We start from the raw sequence: 19,268 nt of genomic DNA, 5'->3' as shown, positions 1-19,268 counted from the left end.
TGTTCTGAAAACCTTTATACTTTCGTGTTCTAAAATCATTGATTTATGTACATTAGTACGTTCAATACGACTTTTTATTTATGAAATACTCTTTAATTTAGGAACACTAAATTCCAATTAATGAATAAAGTAAAAAATACTTATTATATACAGAGGATTTAAAATCATTTTTTGATTTTATTAAATTACATTTCGTTTACAATGGTTCACATACACACGACTTACAAAACACTAGGTAATACTACATTCACTGATAGTAAAAAAAATATATTATGACATTATATACACCAACTAATTTCAATAGGTCTTAAAACTGTAGTCTTATTCGTATGATTTCCATTATAAATAAATCGCTTTAAATTTGTCCTACTGATTTTTAGAAATATGTACACATCGACAACTGTTATCAGTATGTACAACTATCCACTCAATTTGATATATATATATATTTTTTTATAAAAGTTCTAGACGTTCTAACGTAACTTGTTTGTTAGCGTATAAATTGCATAAATACTATGTGAGAAAATTTTTACGCATTCGATTGTTCGAAGTTTTGAATATATTTATATTACAGGTTCTTAGTAAACAAAAACCTATGTCATGTTTATTAATAATCACAACTATATAGTAACTATGGCATGAGTTGGGTCTGAAAAATGGATGTGCCATTGTAATCAGATTATATACATAACGAATTGATTAAAGATAATGAATAAAATTTTGTATAGAATAGAAAGTTTGAGTTATAGATTTTCATGTTTAAATTCATTATTTTCATGCGGTTTGTTCACGTAAATTAATTTCTTAAGTTTCTTCATTTGTATGATGAAGGGAAACGATTTTTTTTTCTATTCCGGTAATTTTATACTGCGTGATAAGAAAAAAGTTATCGTACTCGCTGGTACCTAATGTAAATATCTTAGGGGCATACAGATTATCATCAGTCTATAAAGTGCAACAACAATGCATAACAATACGCCACACTCTCCTCGCGGCTTATTAATAAAACACAGAGATGCCGCATAATTTTTAATTCATTCATATATGTATGTACGTACTAATTCAATCTATGGCAATAAGTTTGTACCATAGTATTGTATATGTGTATATATATATATATAGCAAAAAAAAAAGAGAGCAAAGATTAATCTCAATTTTTTCATGCATTAAAAAAAAAAGGTTTTCGATACACCAATGTCTTATAAGAATTGTTGTGGAGTATAAAAGCGTGGCGTTAAAATAAATTTTTCAACAAAATAAAAAAAAAATTAAAATAACTTATAAATACTGGGATTGTAGAATAGTATAAAGATTATTAATATTGTATAAATAACTAGAAAAAAAAATAAAAAAAAATAAAAAACAAAAAAAACCAGCATTTTGTCATCCTTTTGAATGTGTATAATGTTTAAACTGAGCTGCAGTCATTTGATTTCATATGCTTTATGGCTAATTGATAATTAAAATTTTTTCTTATTACGATTTCATTATTAAAGAAATTAAGATCATTGTGGTTTACATTTTAACGCTCGGCGACCATCTTAATTACTATAAATTTCATTATAGGCTACTTAACAATAATCAGGCATCCTATATATTATTGTCAACCATGTTTTCTAATACCTATGTTTTTTTTTTTTCTTAAATTATTTATATATCTAAAGTATCTTTTAATGGCAGCTTTGCTACTTCGAAGAATATTCTAAAATATAGGAAAATATTTGTGAAATTTCTGCAACCTGCTACAAACTGCTTATAACTACATAAATATAATTTTAAATAAGATAATATGTTTTTAGACTTACTTATGGCTGTATTTGTTGCGAACTGTAGTCAGAGCTTCCTTATGCTTCCGATGTAATCCTTGGTTTAAAACATTTATAATATCTCTTATATCATCAACTTTGTAACCACTATAATATTCTAAGGTTGGTGTCCATCCTCCTAGATCTTTCATTTGCAATGCTAGAAGGAGCGCAGCAGCGGCAATTTTACTATCACTAAACATTATTGTTGAATAATCCATCAAAGAATACTCCAAAATATATCTGGCTAGAGTTAACGTTGGCATCGAAACTTTTGCACACTGTTTAAAAATAATACATTATAATATGATAAAATATAATAAAAACAACATAAAAGAAAAGAAGTAATAGAAAGAAATTAGTTTATCGGTAAAACGTACCCTAGCGTATCGTCTAAGAAACCTATAAGAAAGAGGTATACCAAGATCAAAATCGACTACTTTCAAAACACTCATTTCCATCCTAATTAATTCTCTTTGTGTATAAGCACCATCACATATATACAAAAAATCTTCTATCATTGGAGGTATTCTCTCCTACACAAATCATAATAATATTGAACAAAGAAAGTCTTGTTACATGTAAAAAATAATGATAATTTGAATACTAACATCATATTTACTTGCTATAAATAGGCTTGCAGCACCTAACAATTGTAATGTTTCTTTTCCAACTGTTACTTTTGTTAAGTATAAGTCAACTAGTTTCACGGCCAAATACAAAGTTTCATGATTTAATTCAAAAGATTCTTGAACTTCTACCATCCAGTCAATTAATAGGGCTCTCATCCACTGTGAAAGGCATACTTGTTTTTCCATATAGTTTCCAACAATAAAAAAACGTTCCCGATCCTTTAAATAATTGAAAATATCCATCGCATAGTGAGAGACCTGAAATGGGTCCAACCAATTCTCCACGTCAAAATCCCATTGAACTCCTTCAGGCAATATTCTCTCAGGTGCAGCATTCAAACGGGCAGCAATTGATTTCTCTTCAACTTTTGTAGACACCAAAGGTTCACTAGTTTCATTTTTATTCTCTGTTTTTTCAGTTTTCTCAGACTGTGCAAATATTCATTCAAGTATTTAAAAAGTACATACAAAGATATCAATGTAACAAAATATGCCATAACATTAAAAATTGTTCACCTGAATATTGCCACTCCGAGATTTCTTTACATTGTCATCTTCTACATCCTCTAATGCACTTACATATAAAGAACTATCCTCTGATTTTTCTAAGTCTAAACTACGTCTTATACATACAATTTTACTAGGCATTTCGATTTTCTCATCATCTTTTTTTATTGGTTTTGCACGCAGTGTTGGCTTTGGTTTTGTAGGTATGACCTCTAGTTTTGATGGAGCTTTGTCAAGCGTTCTAACAGAACTTGTTTGAATAAAGGGTTTTGTCTGAGTGACAACTGTTTTTTTTATACCTTTCTTTGGTTCATGTGAATGTGTCCCTAATGTTTTTCCAATGGCCTGTTGTTATACAAGATATTAAAATCATTATGAAAACAATTTTAGAAAAGAAAAATGCTTAAGCGACACATACATTAGTAATATTCCCTAATGCAGATCTCTTTGTTGTTTTTTCTTTTGGCGGGGATGCCTCAGCCTTTCTTTTAAAACGGGGATCTTTCCCAGGAATGGGCTGTTTAAGTAATACATTACTTAATACAGAATTTTGACTTCTTGTTGTTATTCCTTTTTTCTTAGTTGCATTAATATTACTCTGTTGTTTATTTTGTGCATTTAAAATTTTTGGTGGTGCCATTCTCATAAATGATTAAAATTACAAAATTCTGGTTTTCCCCTAAGCAAGGAAAAAAGTGAAGTATTAATCACTTAAATACTTTTAATTTGACACCACTAAAGTATAATCATTACTTTAATAAATTTAAAATTAAATTAATTTGATGATAGCATTCAATATGAATAATGTAATTGAAATCAATTGCTATGGAAATCAGTCTTTGAGTAATAATGCTGTCTGCTTCTTATAATAAAATTGGAGGTAAAAAAATATGAAGCAAATTTTATATTAGACTCAGAAACAATGTACTGTGTATTATAGGTATTTGCACAGAATTCAGATACTATAGAACATGATTCTGACCAGCTCCATACTTTGAGATATATCATACTAAAAGGTAAATTAAAATATAACAATAAAAATATATATTATTAAAAAATAGCTGACGATATTACAAGGTGAAGTCATACAAAGCGATAGTCAAAACATCAATGATTGATAATAAATGTAAGTATTAATTTCTTGTACCCATAATCAGTGTCAGAAAACAATATTACTTATGGGATGACCTATTATAATACGCGTATATGCTACTGATGAAAAATTCATATCACCTGGGAATAGAATTTCGATAATGAATTGTAACACTCAAGGGGTTAATATTGCACTGTAAATTAAAAACATATGAATTCTTGAAAACAGTAAAATGATCTCTAAAGCCCAACAAAATAAATTTCTGAAATTAATCAAAATTTTCTTAAAGTACTAATGACTATTAATATTAGTAGTAATACCCTACATTTAAACATTACTCTATCTATAATATATCCTGCAGTGAAACATGTATTATTTTTGTAATGAATATACCATTTTACGCCCGTATGTCGTGTATACGTGGCCGCTTAACAACGATGAAGATGATTCTTCGGGATTAATATTTCAATAAAGTTTGTTAATTTTTTTTCAGTTAGGGCAATCTTATTATGCGTCATTAAACGGTCGATCGAATCGTTACAAAATCAAGAGTACTTTCTGTGATAAATCGAACAAATTTACCTTTTTTCTTTGTACATGAACCTACTCGTTGGCTTGATACATGACACGATATACAGTCACAGAGAAAAAACGCGGGAACGTAAGTCAAGGACACGTTAGAAGAAACACGAAAACACGTTTTTTCACAAATGTTAAAAACCATCAATACAATCACTAAAAGTAAATTTCTGGGCACGAGGAAATAATAAAATAGTTTGAAATCAAAAATTTTTCGTTACTATCATGAAGTCAATTGCAAAAGCAACCCAAAATGCTCACTGATTTATTCTGATTGTAGATCGAATATTAGTATGAAAACCCGTAATTTCCGACGTCAAAGAACTATTATGACTTACCTACAGGCGTTGATAGTTATTCTTTTTGCTCTGGTACGTTGAGATTTCTCATTTATGGAATTCTCATGCCACTAGTACGTTACTACAATTTCCTTTTGGGCCATCCAGAGCAACTGAAGTTGACGCTGGTTCAAAATATCACAGTTACTATTAGTGCCTCCTCTGATTGGTCCGTTCCAATTTGTGAACACCAATAAAAAGCTTGGAAAAATTTTCGTCTGCCACCTATCGACGAAATTTTTAATCAAGCATTACTCCGTTTATTCAAAACATATCTGTTTTTATAACAATTTATATGATTAATGACAATTATTTTGTGCGTACATTAAATCTAAGAATATCATTTATAAATGCACACTATCAAATTTTGGACCAATAACATTATCAAGTCGATTAATTTGCTTAACTAATCTACAAAATGAGATAAAACGTAATATAATAATTATACATTAGGTTTATGTTTCTCAAAATTATCATGTAACGCATATGATGCAAGGAATTGTTTGAATTTGATTCGTTCAATTTCATAATTATACTGTTTGTAAATAATTGCATATAAATGGCAAGTACTTAACATTTTTAATAAACAATTAACCTTTGATCTGTATTTAGTCATTCATTTACAATCGAAAGCCTAGCATGTTTAAAAGTTGAGATGGAAAGTTAGGCAAGCAGCTGCATTATAATAAAACTTTTTGTGGAAAGTGTTTTGATTCGTCGGTGTTCGTTAACCTAACTAAACATATTTGTTCACATATTGTGAGAGTTTATCACGTACCGAATATTTTATTCTAAATTCTCTTCGTACGCGTGTGTCGCCGTGTATTGCAATCCAAGTTTCGGTTTCATTTGTTTGTAGTTTCGTATAAACAATTAAGAATGCAGAGTGAACGTCTAGTAGTCAAGTATGTAACAGTGAACAATTGTTTTGTTTATTTGCCGGACACCTGGATACGTAAATTAGAAACTAAGGTTGGTGCTAATGTAATGTTTCACGTAATTCGGTGCACGTATATTGTAAAACAGGTATTACATTACAATACATAGATAGAAAATCCGATTACCAATCGGGGCATCAGCTGTTTATAACTTATTGTAGACCCAGTGATATCATAATATCCCGCCAGATGTCTTTTTTAACGTATACATTTCACCATAGATGATGTATATAACAGATTGACTACTCGATGGAAGCTGGTTTCACACGAATTGAAATATTGATCTTATAAAATATTAATAATTTTGGAACGATTTCTCTGTTTAAGAACAGTAATTGTAAATTATATTTAATTGAACTACAAAAATCGACAAAATCAGAGAATGTAGAAAATCTCTCTTACAGAATATACACGAATGCCACTGTATCATCAATGCCATTGGATGATACCTTCTTTTTAACAAACCCACATTTATTTTTATAGGTATTGTCTTGTGCTGCTAAATAACAAAATTTCCTTTTCTGTAATTATTTGAATAAAGTAAAAATTAGATAAGATACAAGTTGGACATACCATAAAACTCGACAATCGAGAATGACCACCTTTTCTTCCATTCGCTGTCCTTTTCTACGTTCAACAGTCGACTCGGGCTGTTTCTATAATTAGAATTGACTCATAAGTGGTTGGAATCCCAATTTTCGGGCATATATCTAACTTTTACTGTAGTATTTCACATGTATTTGATTGTTAATTTGATTTTGTTTACTGTGAAAATGTTTAATTTTAATTTCAAACGCTAGGAGTGCAGAGGTCGTATTCTAGCTTAAGTCGATAATACTGGTAGTGGCGCTCATGATAAAGAAGTTAATCGATTTACCGTTACTACCTTACCGATAATGTTTTCGATATTTTCTTTACCTTTGGACGGTATAATTATTTTTTTTATACTTCTCTGTAATCTCTCTCAATTACAGGAAAATGTAATTGTAATAGAGCATAAAAATAAAACGTATTACACGTCCTGCAATGCAGGGATAAATCCCACCAATACATTATGCCTTGGCACCACGTTTGCCAGAAGTCTGAATATCAATGAAGGGGACGAAGTATTCGTGTCTTCAGTCAAAGATTTACCACTTGTAACGCGAGTCAACGTTGTACCCCGGACTTCGGACGACAGGGAAATTCTAGTAAGACTCAGTTTCACGATGTAAAAAATGGAAAGAAATTTTCGAATAACAATTGTTTTGCAAAGTTTCTCCAAATCGTACAAATTCCTTTCAATTATTTTGAACTTATCTAATCCAAACGGGGGCCATTGTGCAGGAAGTACAGATGGAAAAGGTGCAATCAACCCTGCTCAATCAAATTCGCGTGGTGGCGATAGGACAGCCGGTCGTCGCATGGGTATCGAAGTTCTCCTCTGTGACATTTATCGTAGGCAAGTGAGAATATGAGGTCTTGGAATATACCAGCTTGTTTAAGACTAATACAAAATAGATTTAAAATTATTGTTTTTTTCTAAGTAAACTTTCCTTTTCCCACAGAATCGTTGGAGCCAAGTTTGAGGTACGGAAGGCTCGAGCAGTTCACAGAGGTGCACGTGGGGGAGGCAGTAGCGAATACCGAGACAGAGATTTCGACGAAAAACAGCAAACAGTTCCCAAGCATCGTAGAAAATTTGCACGACGCTTTCAGAAAGTTTCTGCCGTTTGGAGTCGATCCAATCGACTCCGAGGCGCAAGAAGACAAAGCGGCTAGGAACTACGAATTGCTGCAGAGCTTTCGAAAAAGGAAGAAACCAGCTATATATCGCGTTCATCCGATGCCAAGGATGACTGCCGTTGACAAGAACGCTTTCGACGAGATCGCGGGCTGTCCGTATCACGTGTTCGTGCCTAGGAGCCAGGCGCCAAAATTTGCAAATGATTTCGTGATCTGTGGCGCGAGGAAGGTGCCAGAGGCTAAACAACACGTGGACACGACCACCACTAGTTTTCTCGCGACGGATGAATTCTCTGTGCCAAAGTTAGCCGCCCAATTGACCGTCAGACTGTTCATCCTCGAGGATCTATTAGAGAGATCTTCCAATTTGGATAGAAACTACTTCAACGTTAGTTCGCTTTATAGAAGCGTCTACGTGTCGGACAGTCTGAGGATCAGTCTGGATTTGAAAATAGGAGGAAAGATGAGTCTGTGGCAGCTGGAATCTTCTCAGGAAGTCGTTCCATCTGCCATCGAACTGTTTTCGTGGAGAGACTCGGTGCCAATAGAAAGTTTCGAGAATTATGTCAAAATGCGTACGACTCAGGGGCTGCTGATCAATTCTTGCGCTGCCCTCGTTTTAGATGATGGCAATCGGTGCGTGGTAAAAATTTCGCCGGAAAATTGCACAGTGGCCACGATAAACGAGGCCATTTTGAAGAGATTACGGGTACACTCGAGATCGGTGAACGAGAAGAGCCATCTGCGAATGCCTGATTGGTTGGATCGGGAGGTTCCTCAGTTGGGAAAGGTTTCCATAAGGTAATAATCGAAGATGGTCTTACTTAACATTTTAACAGGATCAAAATAATTTTTCAAAAATTATTGTTTTTCTTGTAACAAAGTCAGTTGATAAAATTAATCCCCCTCATTTAATTAAGAATAAGATGAATACTTTTACTGTTGACATGATAACGATGGGCTACATTTTCGAATTATTTTTGTATTATACGGGGGACAAAATGTTTTATGTTTCAGACATTTGAAAAACATTTTGTCGGAATGTCAACTTTCGCTCGATCTCAGTCTAGGCTTGCGTACGCAATTGGGTTTTGAATACGATCGAGAGAACATTTTAATTGCTGGAGATGTTGGCTCGGGCAAATCGACCATTTGCAAGATACTCGTTCAGTTTTTGCAAAATGCACCATATTTCGTGCATACGCACGTGATCGATTGTAAATCGTTGAAAGGTGATACTTATTAATAATGCATTAATACCGAAACCTATTAGCAGTGTACTTTTTTAATTACGAAAGCTTTGTTCCGTTAGGGAAAAAGGCTGAGATGTTTCAAAAGATTTTGACGACCGTGCTGACCGAGTGTGCCTACTACGAACCTTCTATATTGTTTCTAGACGATCTAGAATCAATCACAAACGCGTCGACGAACGACGAAGAGAATACTCCGGACGCTATAAATGCTTCCAGGTATTATTCATATTTGCATTTTTTTATCGTTGCCTGAAAAAAGACCGGAAATCGTATATATTTTCTGTCACTAGGATCACGGATTTGCTAGTTAACACGGTGAAGCAGTATCAGGGAACTCATTACGTGTCAGTCATCGCGACGTGTGCTGGCGTTAACAAGATAGGCCAGAAATTAAGGCCAGCGAGAGGATTTAATTTCTTCAGGACACTTTTATCGATCCGGAATCTTGAGAAGGTATTTACGTAATTATAGCGGGGCCGCGATGGTTGTGAATAAACGAGGTTAAATATTTGTGCAAGCATCGAGGTTCGTGCAATTATCGCAGTAACTGACCCAATAAAAGGCTCTACTCACAAGGAACATTTGCGAACGGTCCGGCTTCGATTTTGATGAAACTTCGTACACTTATAAAGCAGCCAAAAATAATCGACACGTATTTTTTTTAGCTGCGGTAACTCGAGTTTAAGGGGTGAAACCACCCCTTGAAGTTTTGGTTCAAAACGGCTATCTCGAAAACGGAAAGACATACGAAAAAATTGTTAATGGGAGAGGTTAATGGTTTCTTATGTACAATAACATGGTGTTAAAAAATTTAACAAAATACAATTTGTTTATAACAAAAAAAAAATGTTATTAACTTAATTTTTCATTTTATTCAAATTTTCATAATGACAAAAAATGACGAGCATTTTATTCCAAATTCATTAGTATGTAACATTTTAAAATTGCCTTTTACAGTTTTACAGATTTTGATGATTTACATCTTGCGCGTACATCCATTATAGTAGTAGCCGTTTTAACTTTGATTTTAATGAAGCACTGTAGGCATGCACTAAATTATACAATATAATTTTAAACTTAAATTTTTAATTTTAAACCGAAAATAATTTTTCCAGAACGATTTGAAATTTTTTAATTTTGTTGAAAAATTTCACACTTTCTCGAATTTTTTCTCGAAACTGAGTAGGATTTCGGGGGTATGTCTGTTGACCAAAAATGCTTGCAATTGACCCCTGCGACTAAAAATAATTTTTTTAGAATTAATTAAAAATTTTTTTTTCGTCGAAAAATTTAGGCACCTACCCCCTGTCGATTTTTCTTAAAAATTCGTTTTTAATTTTTAATAATTTTGTTTGACAACCTACAGAAAAATTATATAATACTTTTTTGTAGGTGCCCATGGGCTCTGCGTCAGAAAAAAATTTCAATGAGATATCTTTACTATTGTAGGAGTTATGACCGTTTAAAAATTGGACCACTTTTATAGGGTTTTTCACATTTTACGGGATCAAGGAGCAACTTTTCCAATATTTTTAGAATTTCTACATATTCTCTACTAAAATACGCGTTGATTGCTTTTTTAAACATTAAAATCCTTCAATCCATTCAGAAGTTATGACGTTTTAAAGATATGCATGAAATTTCAAGGAAGCATTTATAGCCTCACATTAGATTTTCGATAAAGAATTTTTTTCTTGAAAGTACGTAGGATTTTGAGGTATGTCTATTCACCAAAAATGCTTGTAATTGACCCCTGTAACTACATATAATTTTTTTAGTATGATTTGACATTTTTTACTTTCATCTAAAAATTTCAATACTTACTCGAATTTTTTTCTCGAAAGTGGGTAGGATTTCAGGGGTATGTGTATCCACCAAAAATGATTGTAATTGAGCCCCGCAACCAAAAATAATTTTTTCAGAATGATTTGAAATTTTTTAATTTAATTTTGTTAACTTTTTAACGAAGCCTCCATCAACAAATTAGTATTCTTGATTTCCGTTTTATTTTGGCCTCTAGAATCTCTCATTAAAATTTTTCTTAGGGGTGGCCGAATACCCTGTATAGATGAAAAACCAAATGCATTCCAAAATCCTGTTGAGTACTGCTATTTTGTTAAAAATGAACCAAGATGCCATGTTTGTGGTGACGTGGCAATAAGTAAATGTGTATGGTGTAAGAAATCTTTATGTTTCAAACATTTTTTCGACGAGTACCACTATTATCGAAACTACATAGAGTAATTGCTATACACACTGTATGTATTTATAATTTATAAATTACTCCACCTTTGCCACGATGTCATAGGTGGGTAATAGAAACAATTAATCTTTTCATTGCCGTTAAGAAACTTGTTACTGTTATTGTTACTTGTTACTTGTTACTGTATAATTTATGCACTGCAAGCCTACAGTGCTTCATTAAAATCAAAGTTAGAACGGCTACTACTATAGTGGATGTACGCGCAAGATGTAAATCATCAAAATCTGCAAAACTGTAAAAGGCAATTTTAAAATGTTACATACTAATGAATTTGGAATAAAATGCTCGTCATTTTTTGTCATTATGAACATTTGAATAAAATGAAAAATTAAGTTAATAACATTTTTTTTTTGTTATAAACAAATTGTATTTTGTTAAATTTTTTAACACCATGTTATTGTAAATAAGAAACCATTAGCCTCTCCCATTAACAATTTTTTCGTATGTCTTTCCGTATTCGAGGTAGCCATTTCGAGCCAAAACTTTCTAGGGGTGGTTTCACCCCTTAAACTCGAGTTACCGCAGCTAAAAAAAAATACGTGTCGATTATATTTGGCTGCTTTATAAGTGTACGAAGTTTCATCAAAATCGAAGCCGGACCGTTCGCGAAGGTTCCTTGTCAGACATATCCTCTACAAATATCATTATTAATATCACTCTTTGTAGAAATACTTGACATTATTTTGCAGCCATTGAAAAACCAACTCTATTCTCAAATTTGAAATAAATTTACTAAAGAATAAGATAATAAAATATGTAAATAATGAAGGAATATTTTTTACGCTTGTTTTATATCTACAAAAATTATTTATACAGTTTCTTGATCGAGATCTCGGTATCTTACATTTTTTCCCCCGTTGAAAATAATGCTTTTGGTCGCGTTAATTAGTCCTTCGAAGTAAATGTCTTTCCTCGCGAAACGTAGCGAGAATATTTCATGTTCTAACGCCAGGCGACTCACCCCTCTTGGACTCAGACTAGCTCAGACTGTTAGGAAACCATCGAGCGAACTATTAGACAGATTAGGGTATCGCAACGCGTCTGCGTTATTGTACGATTTCTGTTTATCGGTGTAACCTGTGCTCTCTAATCAGGTGGACAGAATCGATATTTTGCAATTAATGCTCGGGGACAAGTTGTACGTGCCTGGAGACGTGAATTGGGATTACTATGGAAACAAGACTGAGGGATGGATGGTTCAGGATTTGATTGATATGGCGGAGAAAGCTGCGTTCGCCGCTTGGAAGCGTCACGGTAACGAAATTTCTTGCAGTCGCTTTCAATTTATAACCATTAAACATTTTCATCGAGTATTGTCACAACGATAACCATTACCATATATTGATAACGAATCGAAAAATATTCAGAATCTTCAGCTACCTTATTCCTCTCGATTGTGAAGTCACATATTCATTTTCTATATTATTTAAATCGATTCACAACAGTTTTAAAATGTCTCATACAACCTTTTGACTGTATATAATTTAATATATTTCATTAATGGTGTTTCTCAGTGATCCTATCGTACAATACTACATTTTGTTTGCACGTATTTAGATATCAATGCCATTAATCGATATGACATATCGATGGCATTAAGTAAATTTTTGTTTTCATAAGAAAACGCTCAAACTTGACACGCCCCTTTTTCCTCTCCTTCTTACGTTCTCGAGCCATGGAGATAATCGCATAGGCATACTTTGTAACACCTTGTGAATTTCTATCCGAACGCCGTGCGTTCTTTTTGTACGAATCGAGGTTACAGTAGTCGATTGAAATTTTATCTTGGCAATAAGCGAGCGTTGACAATCGTATCATTGTTGATTTGCCGGGAATAAAAGGCACGTCGAGGCCGCCCGTCGCTATCACGGAAGAGGACGTGTCGATTGGCCTGAAGAATTGTACGCCGATGTCTTTGCAAGGCATACAATTGTACAAAGGCGGGACTCACCTTTGGTCGGATATCGGAGGACTGGCGGAGGTGAAAAAGTCACTCATAGAAATTCTACAGTGGCCGTTGAAGTATCCAGAAATATTTAAGAACGCGCCGATCAAGCTACAAAACGGCGTTTTGTTATACGGCATGCCTGGTACGGGGAAAACGATGCTGGCCAAGGCGATCGCCAACGAATGCGGTGTTAATTTAATTAGCGTGAAGGTATCCGTTGAAAATATAATTTCTTTAAATATTATTTTATATAGAATTTTAAATCGAGGCAAAATGAAAACTGCAAAAGATAATCTAGTGCTCGTTGTTTTAATGTACATGATACACAATATCAACAAATGACTACCATGATGGCGTTTTAGGGTCCGGAGTTGCTATCGAAATATATCGGCGTCAGCGAGGAGTCTGTTAGGAACGTGTTCGAAAGGTATACGTTAAAAATACCGAACTTTGCATACTTTCATTTAAAAACTAATATTTTTCTGTAATTTTCAGAGCTCTCCGTGCTAAACCGTGCGTTCTGTTTTTTGACGAATTCGACAGTCTCGCCCCGAGGTGAGTCAATTTCTGGAAGTAACGACGAAGTTCGATAATTATAGATCGTTCTAATTTTACTGTATTTTTTTGTAATCAATTTCAGACGAGGCCACGATAGCACTGGCGTGACCGATAGAGTAGTGAACCAACTATTAACGCAAATGGATGGCGTGGAGGACAGAGAAGGAGTAGCAGTTGTCGCAGCGTCCTCGAGACCGGACTTGTTGGATCCAGCTCTTTTAAGACCTGGACGCCTCGACAAGGCGTTGTATTGCCCAATACCAGACACGGTACAGTTCTCAAATATACAATTTCATGATTTTAACACGATTTATATATTCATACCGTTACTTTTGTTTCACTGAAAACGATTTAAACTGTATTAGTAATTTGCAATTAGAACATCGAATGAATTGGCTTCGATTTTCCGTCGTTCTAGTTTGACAAGAGTGAAAATAAAGCAAATACGAGCCATTGTAATCTTTGGAGGAAATATTAATGCATGCAAAATTTTAGATTTTCATTTGCTTTTATTTATCCAACGTTTTCATTATGCACATATATATGTCAATTATTTAGAAAGAGATATAGTATGAGAAATATATAATGCATAGTTTTGTTTTTAATAACAGTGCAAATTATTGAAACTTTGTTTTCGAGTTAATTGAATTTGAACAGTGCGATTTGACTGACGCGTCTGATCATTAATCTGTTTTTCTACTTGCGCTGAAATCCAAATCTCTAGGCTTGATGAGTTTCCTCTTGATTTAGAAGATCCCTCTTAAATGAGAACATAAATAAAGACGTAGCTATTATTGAGAAACAAAGAAATCGTTCAAACGTCCAGAAGTTTTAAAACAACGTGTAATTTTTCAAATTGCGCAGACGGACAGAAAGGAAATTTTAGCCGCGCTCTGCAAAACACAAAACGTGGACGTAGTTGAGTTAGATTTAAAGGAATTGGCGGATTTTACTCCTGGATTCACCGGTGCAGATTTGAATGCTGTGATCACACAGGCCAGATTGTCAGCTTACGAAGACGCAGTTGCTACAGCTCCCGTGAGTAAACAAACAATTTTTGTCCAAATAAAAAGCAATCTATTCCTCAACCTCTATATTCTCTTTAAAAAATCACACTGTTCAATATAATAACAGGGTCAGCTACTTTAGTTACCACTTTTCAAAACATCCAAGATGGTTTAAAACAACCATAAATTTAAAGATAAAAATCTTCCCTTTGCAACGAGTTTTAAACTAGTTTATATTTCGAGTTGCACAGGTCCCTACAGCGGAAAAGAATGAACATAATTATGTTCTTATAGAGGTCAAATTCTGTTGTCGAAAATGTGGGACCATCTTTCAAGATCAACTCATCGTGTCAGAATAAATCGAAATGTCCTTTCGACTGACATGGCGGTCGACGTATTAATCGAGTTACTCCGGAAAATTAGAAAAATGAATGCTGAACGTGGCTAGAAAGCGGCTCCCCTGTTCCTAACGATCGTTTCGTTTTGTTGCAACCCCCTGTCGTATCTCTCTCTTTCTCTCTCTTGTGCAATAATGAAAAGCATTTTAGCACGACTCCGGCCGAGAATCATTTGTAGGGAGCTTCCGAAGTAAGATAGTGCGTAATGATGATAATATCGTTAGGTGTATACCCCGTCTATGTATATAGAGTGCCGAGCTAGGTAGGTGGGTAGGTGGCGCGATATAACTGAGGAAACGTAGACCAGGTTTATTAGCGCATGCTGCCGAGAGCACCAGCCATCCCCCATCTCGCTCCACTTCATCCTGGCCTACGCCTCGCTGAACGTCGAGGGGGTTATTATCTTATGCGTTATAATGATACACGGTTTAGGGCCTGCAGCGGTCCTGCAAAATCGAAAGGCAGACTCCCCTACTATCCTTAGTCTCGCCCTGATACCAAGATGTCTCGTGACATTTCAAAAACGCGACTGTTCTTTATTCCGTTCTATGGCGACGCTGAAACGTTAATGGCAACCAACAAGGGTGCCCTCGTTACCTTAGAATCCATAATTTAAAACTTGTCTTGGGTGCAGAAATTCTCTTTATTTTGAGGGTTTCTCTTCTTAATCCTTTGCATAGCTCCATTAAAGTTTCATTTATCTATAATATTAAATTATTTTTTTATTTTTAAAAGTCATATCAGAAAATTGCATTTGGTATTCCTAGTTGTTCATATCAATAAAGACTCTCGAAAGGGTTAAACAGTGATGGGTTTGATTCAAATGATCCGCTTATAACAAACGATTGCGAGGAACTCTACGAATTTAATATATTTGCGGTAAAATAAATTATCTGCGTTTTGATGCTTCATAATCGGCCCGACGCGCACACGGTGACAGCGTCGCGTTTGTGGAGACAGCAGGGAGGCTATTAATTAACTTCCTACGGAGAAAACGAAGTTACGTCGGCACTTAGCTACCGGAAGAACACGAATATCCAAACTGTGCGTCTAATTAGCGGGCGAGAAACACGTCTCCTCAGCTATAAGCGATAACGTTTATAGGCAGACTTACACACACGATGTTTCGCTTTAAACCGGCAAATTAATTGCTTTTTCGATGTGATCGCAGGACGGAAAAATCGAAGCTAAGGACATCGTCGTTTCCCAGAAGCATCTCGTCGACTCTGTCCGGTCCACCCAGCCCTCGTTGTCCACCGTCGAGAAGGAAAAGTACAAAAGAATGTAAGTGTTTATCGAGACGTTCAATGGGGTCTACGTTCTTCATCGGTGTTGTTTTTGTTGCAGTTACACCAGGTTTGCAGGGAACGATAATTTTACGGAAGACATAATGAAAAATCAAAAAGCCACGTTAGCATGAGTTTGAACTCGAGATGTACGCTTTTCTTTGTGTGAATGGTAATAAAGGTACTCATTTTTCTAACAAAACAATTTTGTATCGTGGACGATCCTCGTCTAAAATGGCGGCACGAAAGAAGAACGCGGTGTGTTATTCCCATATTCGTTTTATTAGGCATGTGCGCGGTAGCCGTGTATTCTAGACGCGGTGAAACTCAAGGGGCCCCACTTTTCCTCGTTTAGCCGAGTATAAGCGTAATCCGGATGCCTGCGTCTCTCAAGAAACTCAGCCTCCGCGGCGTCGTTCCACGCCAGGCGTAGCTTAACAGCACAGCGGCACGGAACTTTTCGTATTAATAATCGGTATAATAATTAGTATTTTCATGCGCGACTTAGCAGGAAGGACGCGAGCTCGCGCCCACGTTAGGAGAGACGCGACGAGGAAGGGGGAGGGGAAGGGGACGGTAGGAGAAGAGCGAGCGAGCTCTGAACTTCGGTGGATCTTGATTTTAAGTTCGGGCGAAGGAGGCGCATATTTCACCGCGCTAATGTCCCGCCAGATAAACTACAATATTAGCTGCCTTCGCCCGTGATTTAATTTAACTTTGCCCCGGCGCGACATCCGCCTCTAGCTTTCGGCTGCCTCTGCTTGGTTAACCAGCCTCCCACCCGACCCCTCACCGTCGACATGTGTTTCTGGTTTATAGTTTTGAGGGTTGGATAAGTAGACTCTAAAGAAATTATATCTTCGTCGGGGCAACGACGTTCGTCTCGTCCCCCATTTTCTGAGGGTGTCCAAAACGTTACGAGATGTTTTTCAATAATTTTTTCTGTACGCACAGCTGATAGTAGCTTTTGGTAATTATATAGAGAATGACTACTCTCATCTTACAAAGATGTTTTGTTCAGAAAAGATAGCAACTTTTTTCTCTACTTTTTTTGTAAACGCAACTCGAACTTAACCGACTTTAACCCTTTGTACTTGTACAGGCGACATTATACGTTTTACCGCGAGCAATCTCCGATGAAGTTGTTTCTCCGACACATATATTTACATTAGTATTTCATTGCAGGGACCCTTGTTACAAAACTTTTAGTTTCTGCTTAAATGTGTGTGTATATATCAAATAAAATAAATAAATAAAAGATTGGTAGCCTTCTCAAATATAAATACGAGTGCAAAGAGTTCATAATAATGAACAGATTTACGGTGGACGGCCAAGCTTGCATATCCAAACAAAAGGACGCCATTTCGAAATGAGATTTTAAAAACAATGCGACGTGAAATATGAAAGAGAGCTAAACACAGTTAACTCTAAGTCAAAGTGATTATTCGCAAGCTTTAACACTTCTTTCTCCTTTTGTAGCCACGTTAATTTATTAAAGAAACGCACGAATAAAAATGCTTGGATGAGGGAAATCGTAAGAACCGTAATACAGGAAACCAGGGCCACCGGGTAAACGTGGAAGCAAACAAACTTGTGCTCGCGATTATTACCCAGAAGAATTAGGATGGCATTCAGTCCCGTAGAAATCATGGTGGCATTGTTGCGTATCCTTCGGAACGCGAAGACCGATGCTTCTTGGTTCCCTCCTGCTTGTAGGTTTCTCCACCTTCGTTGCATCGAAGAAAAGTGGCGGAACGAGAGTCGGTGAGACGTCGCAGTCAAGTTTTCGAATGTCAAAGTAACGAGATTAGCAGGACGAGAAACGGTAATCAGGAATAAAAATGCTACAACCGACGGCATTTACGCTAACTAATCTTCTTCAGGAGGCGAGGCGCTAACGGAGTTAGGACCAGCCAGCCCCGCGTTTCTCCGGGGTTTTCGTCGCTCTGGCTGGCTTGTTAGCCGGATAATTGGCCATTTTTATGCTAAGCAGACCCACGGCTGTTACGGCTGCTGGCATTTTCGTTTCTGCCTTTCTTCCAGCCACTCTTCTTCCCGATTGATTGTCCAGGTTTTGTTCTTCCAACGTAACGCGAGTCGGTTCGTTCGAACTTCACCAAGATTATTCGAGACAATGGCAGCCCTTATCTTAAATTCAGACTTCGTGACATTGGTCACTGGGTCGACAACACGTTTTCAGGACGCATTTTGTGATAGTGGACTTAATAATATAGGGTTATCCAAGAGTAACGAAATTTTCAATTTTCATAGACGCCATATTTGTCATTCGCTTGTTCGAGTCAAGTATCATATTTGTGTTCAGCAGTTCAAAGTTGCTTTTCGCGAGATAGACCATAATGAGCTCCATTAGACTGTCGAAAGGGATACGTGGAAAGAAAGATTTAAATACCAGTACAAGTAGAGATAGTCGAGTAATGGTCAGACGCGTCAGACACATCGTATTCAGTTCCACTTGTGCTCGACAAATTTTCTAATTTAATTATCTCGAAAACGAAGCATTGTACGATAAAATTTTAATATACATTTTCAACTTATCTTTTCACATAGAATCACCCTTTTCCTGGTTATATTACACATGTCTCGTGTTTCGAGTTCTCTGAAGAAATGCTATACAGGGTGGGGCAGTAACTATTAGCACCTCAGATATCTTGGAAACTATAAGTTTCACAGAAATGTTTGCTAAAGTAAATTGCACAGTACAAAGGGCGCTATTGGGTGGCGATAATAGTTTTTTTGCAGGTGGAGGTACTTCGGACATTTGAAGGTCACTTCCATTTTTTTAAATGGATCGGTATGTTTTCCGTATCACGATAGAGGATCTTAAAACGAGTTCAACGACCTATTACACAAGGTCATTGAAGGTCATAGAAAGTAGAGAAAGGCGATAATACTTACGGTTTTGGTAGTAAATGAAACA

At 35.6% G+C, this 19,268-nt stretch overlaps 2 protein-coding genes across 2 annotated transcripts; one reads left to right on the top strand and one right to left on the bottom strand.

Annotated features, from left to right (window-relative positions):
• Positions 1–8: 8 nt before the first annotated feature.
• Cycb3 (cyclin B3) lies at positions 9–5,949 on the bottom strand. The gene is made up of 8 exons (XM_076773980.1): positions 5,733–5,949; positions 4,955–5,179; positions 3,363–3,623; positions 2,954–3,289; positions 2,417–2,866; positions 2,186–2,341; positions 1,806–2,086; positions 9–1,702 (listed from the first exon to the last, which is right to left on the bottom strand). Exons 3-8 carry the CDS (start codon positions 3,588–3,590, stop codon positions 1,651–1,653), a joined length of 1,503 nt encoding a protein of 500 aa, XP_076630095.1. The 5' UTR covers positions 3,591–3,623; positions 4,955–5,179; positions 5,733–5,949; the 3' UTR covers positions 9–1,650.
• Positions 5,623–17,271, top strand: Pex1 (peroxisomal biogenesis factor 1). The gene is made up of 15 exons (XM_076773977.1): positions 5,623–5,926; positions 6,867–7,082; positions 7,219–7,333; positions 7,440–8,418; positions 8,635–8,849; positions 8,930–9,086; positions 9,161–9,323; positions 12,228–12,387; positions 12,975–13,291; positions 13,444–13,508; positions 13,577–13,636; positions 13,722–13,908; positions 14,504–14,677; positions 16,216–16,328; positions 16,392–17,271. The coding sequence occupies exons 1-15, from the start codon at positions 5,834–5,836 to the stop codon at positions 16,462–16,464; spliced, it is 3,087 nt and encodes a 1,028-aa protein (XP_076630092.1). The 5' UTR covers positions 5,623–5,833; the 3' UTR covers positions 16,465–17,271.
• The last annotated feature ends 1,997 nt before the right edge of the window (positions 17,272–19,268 follow it).

The sequence above is a fragment of the Colletes latitarsis genome, chromosome 10, assembly GCF_051014445.1.
Source record: "Colletes latitarsis isolate SP2378_abdomen chromosome 10, iyColLati1, whole genome shotgun sequence".
NCBI lineage: Eukaryota > Metazoa > Arthropoda > Insecta > Hymenoptera > Colletidae > Colletes > Colletes latitarsis.
Note: the sequence above shows the minus strand (reverse complement) of the source record. Positions and strands in the feature narration are given on the sequence as shown.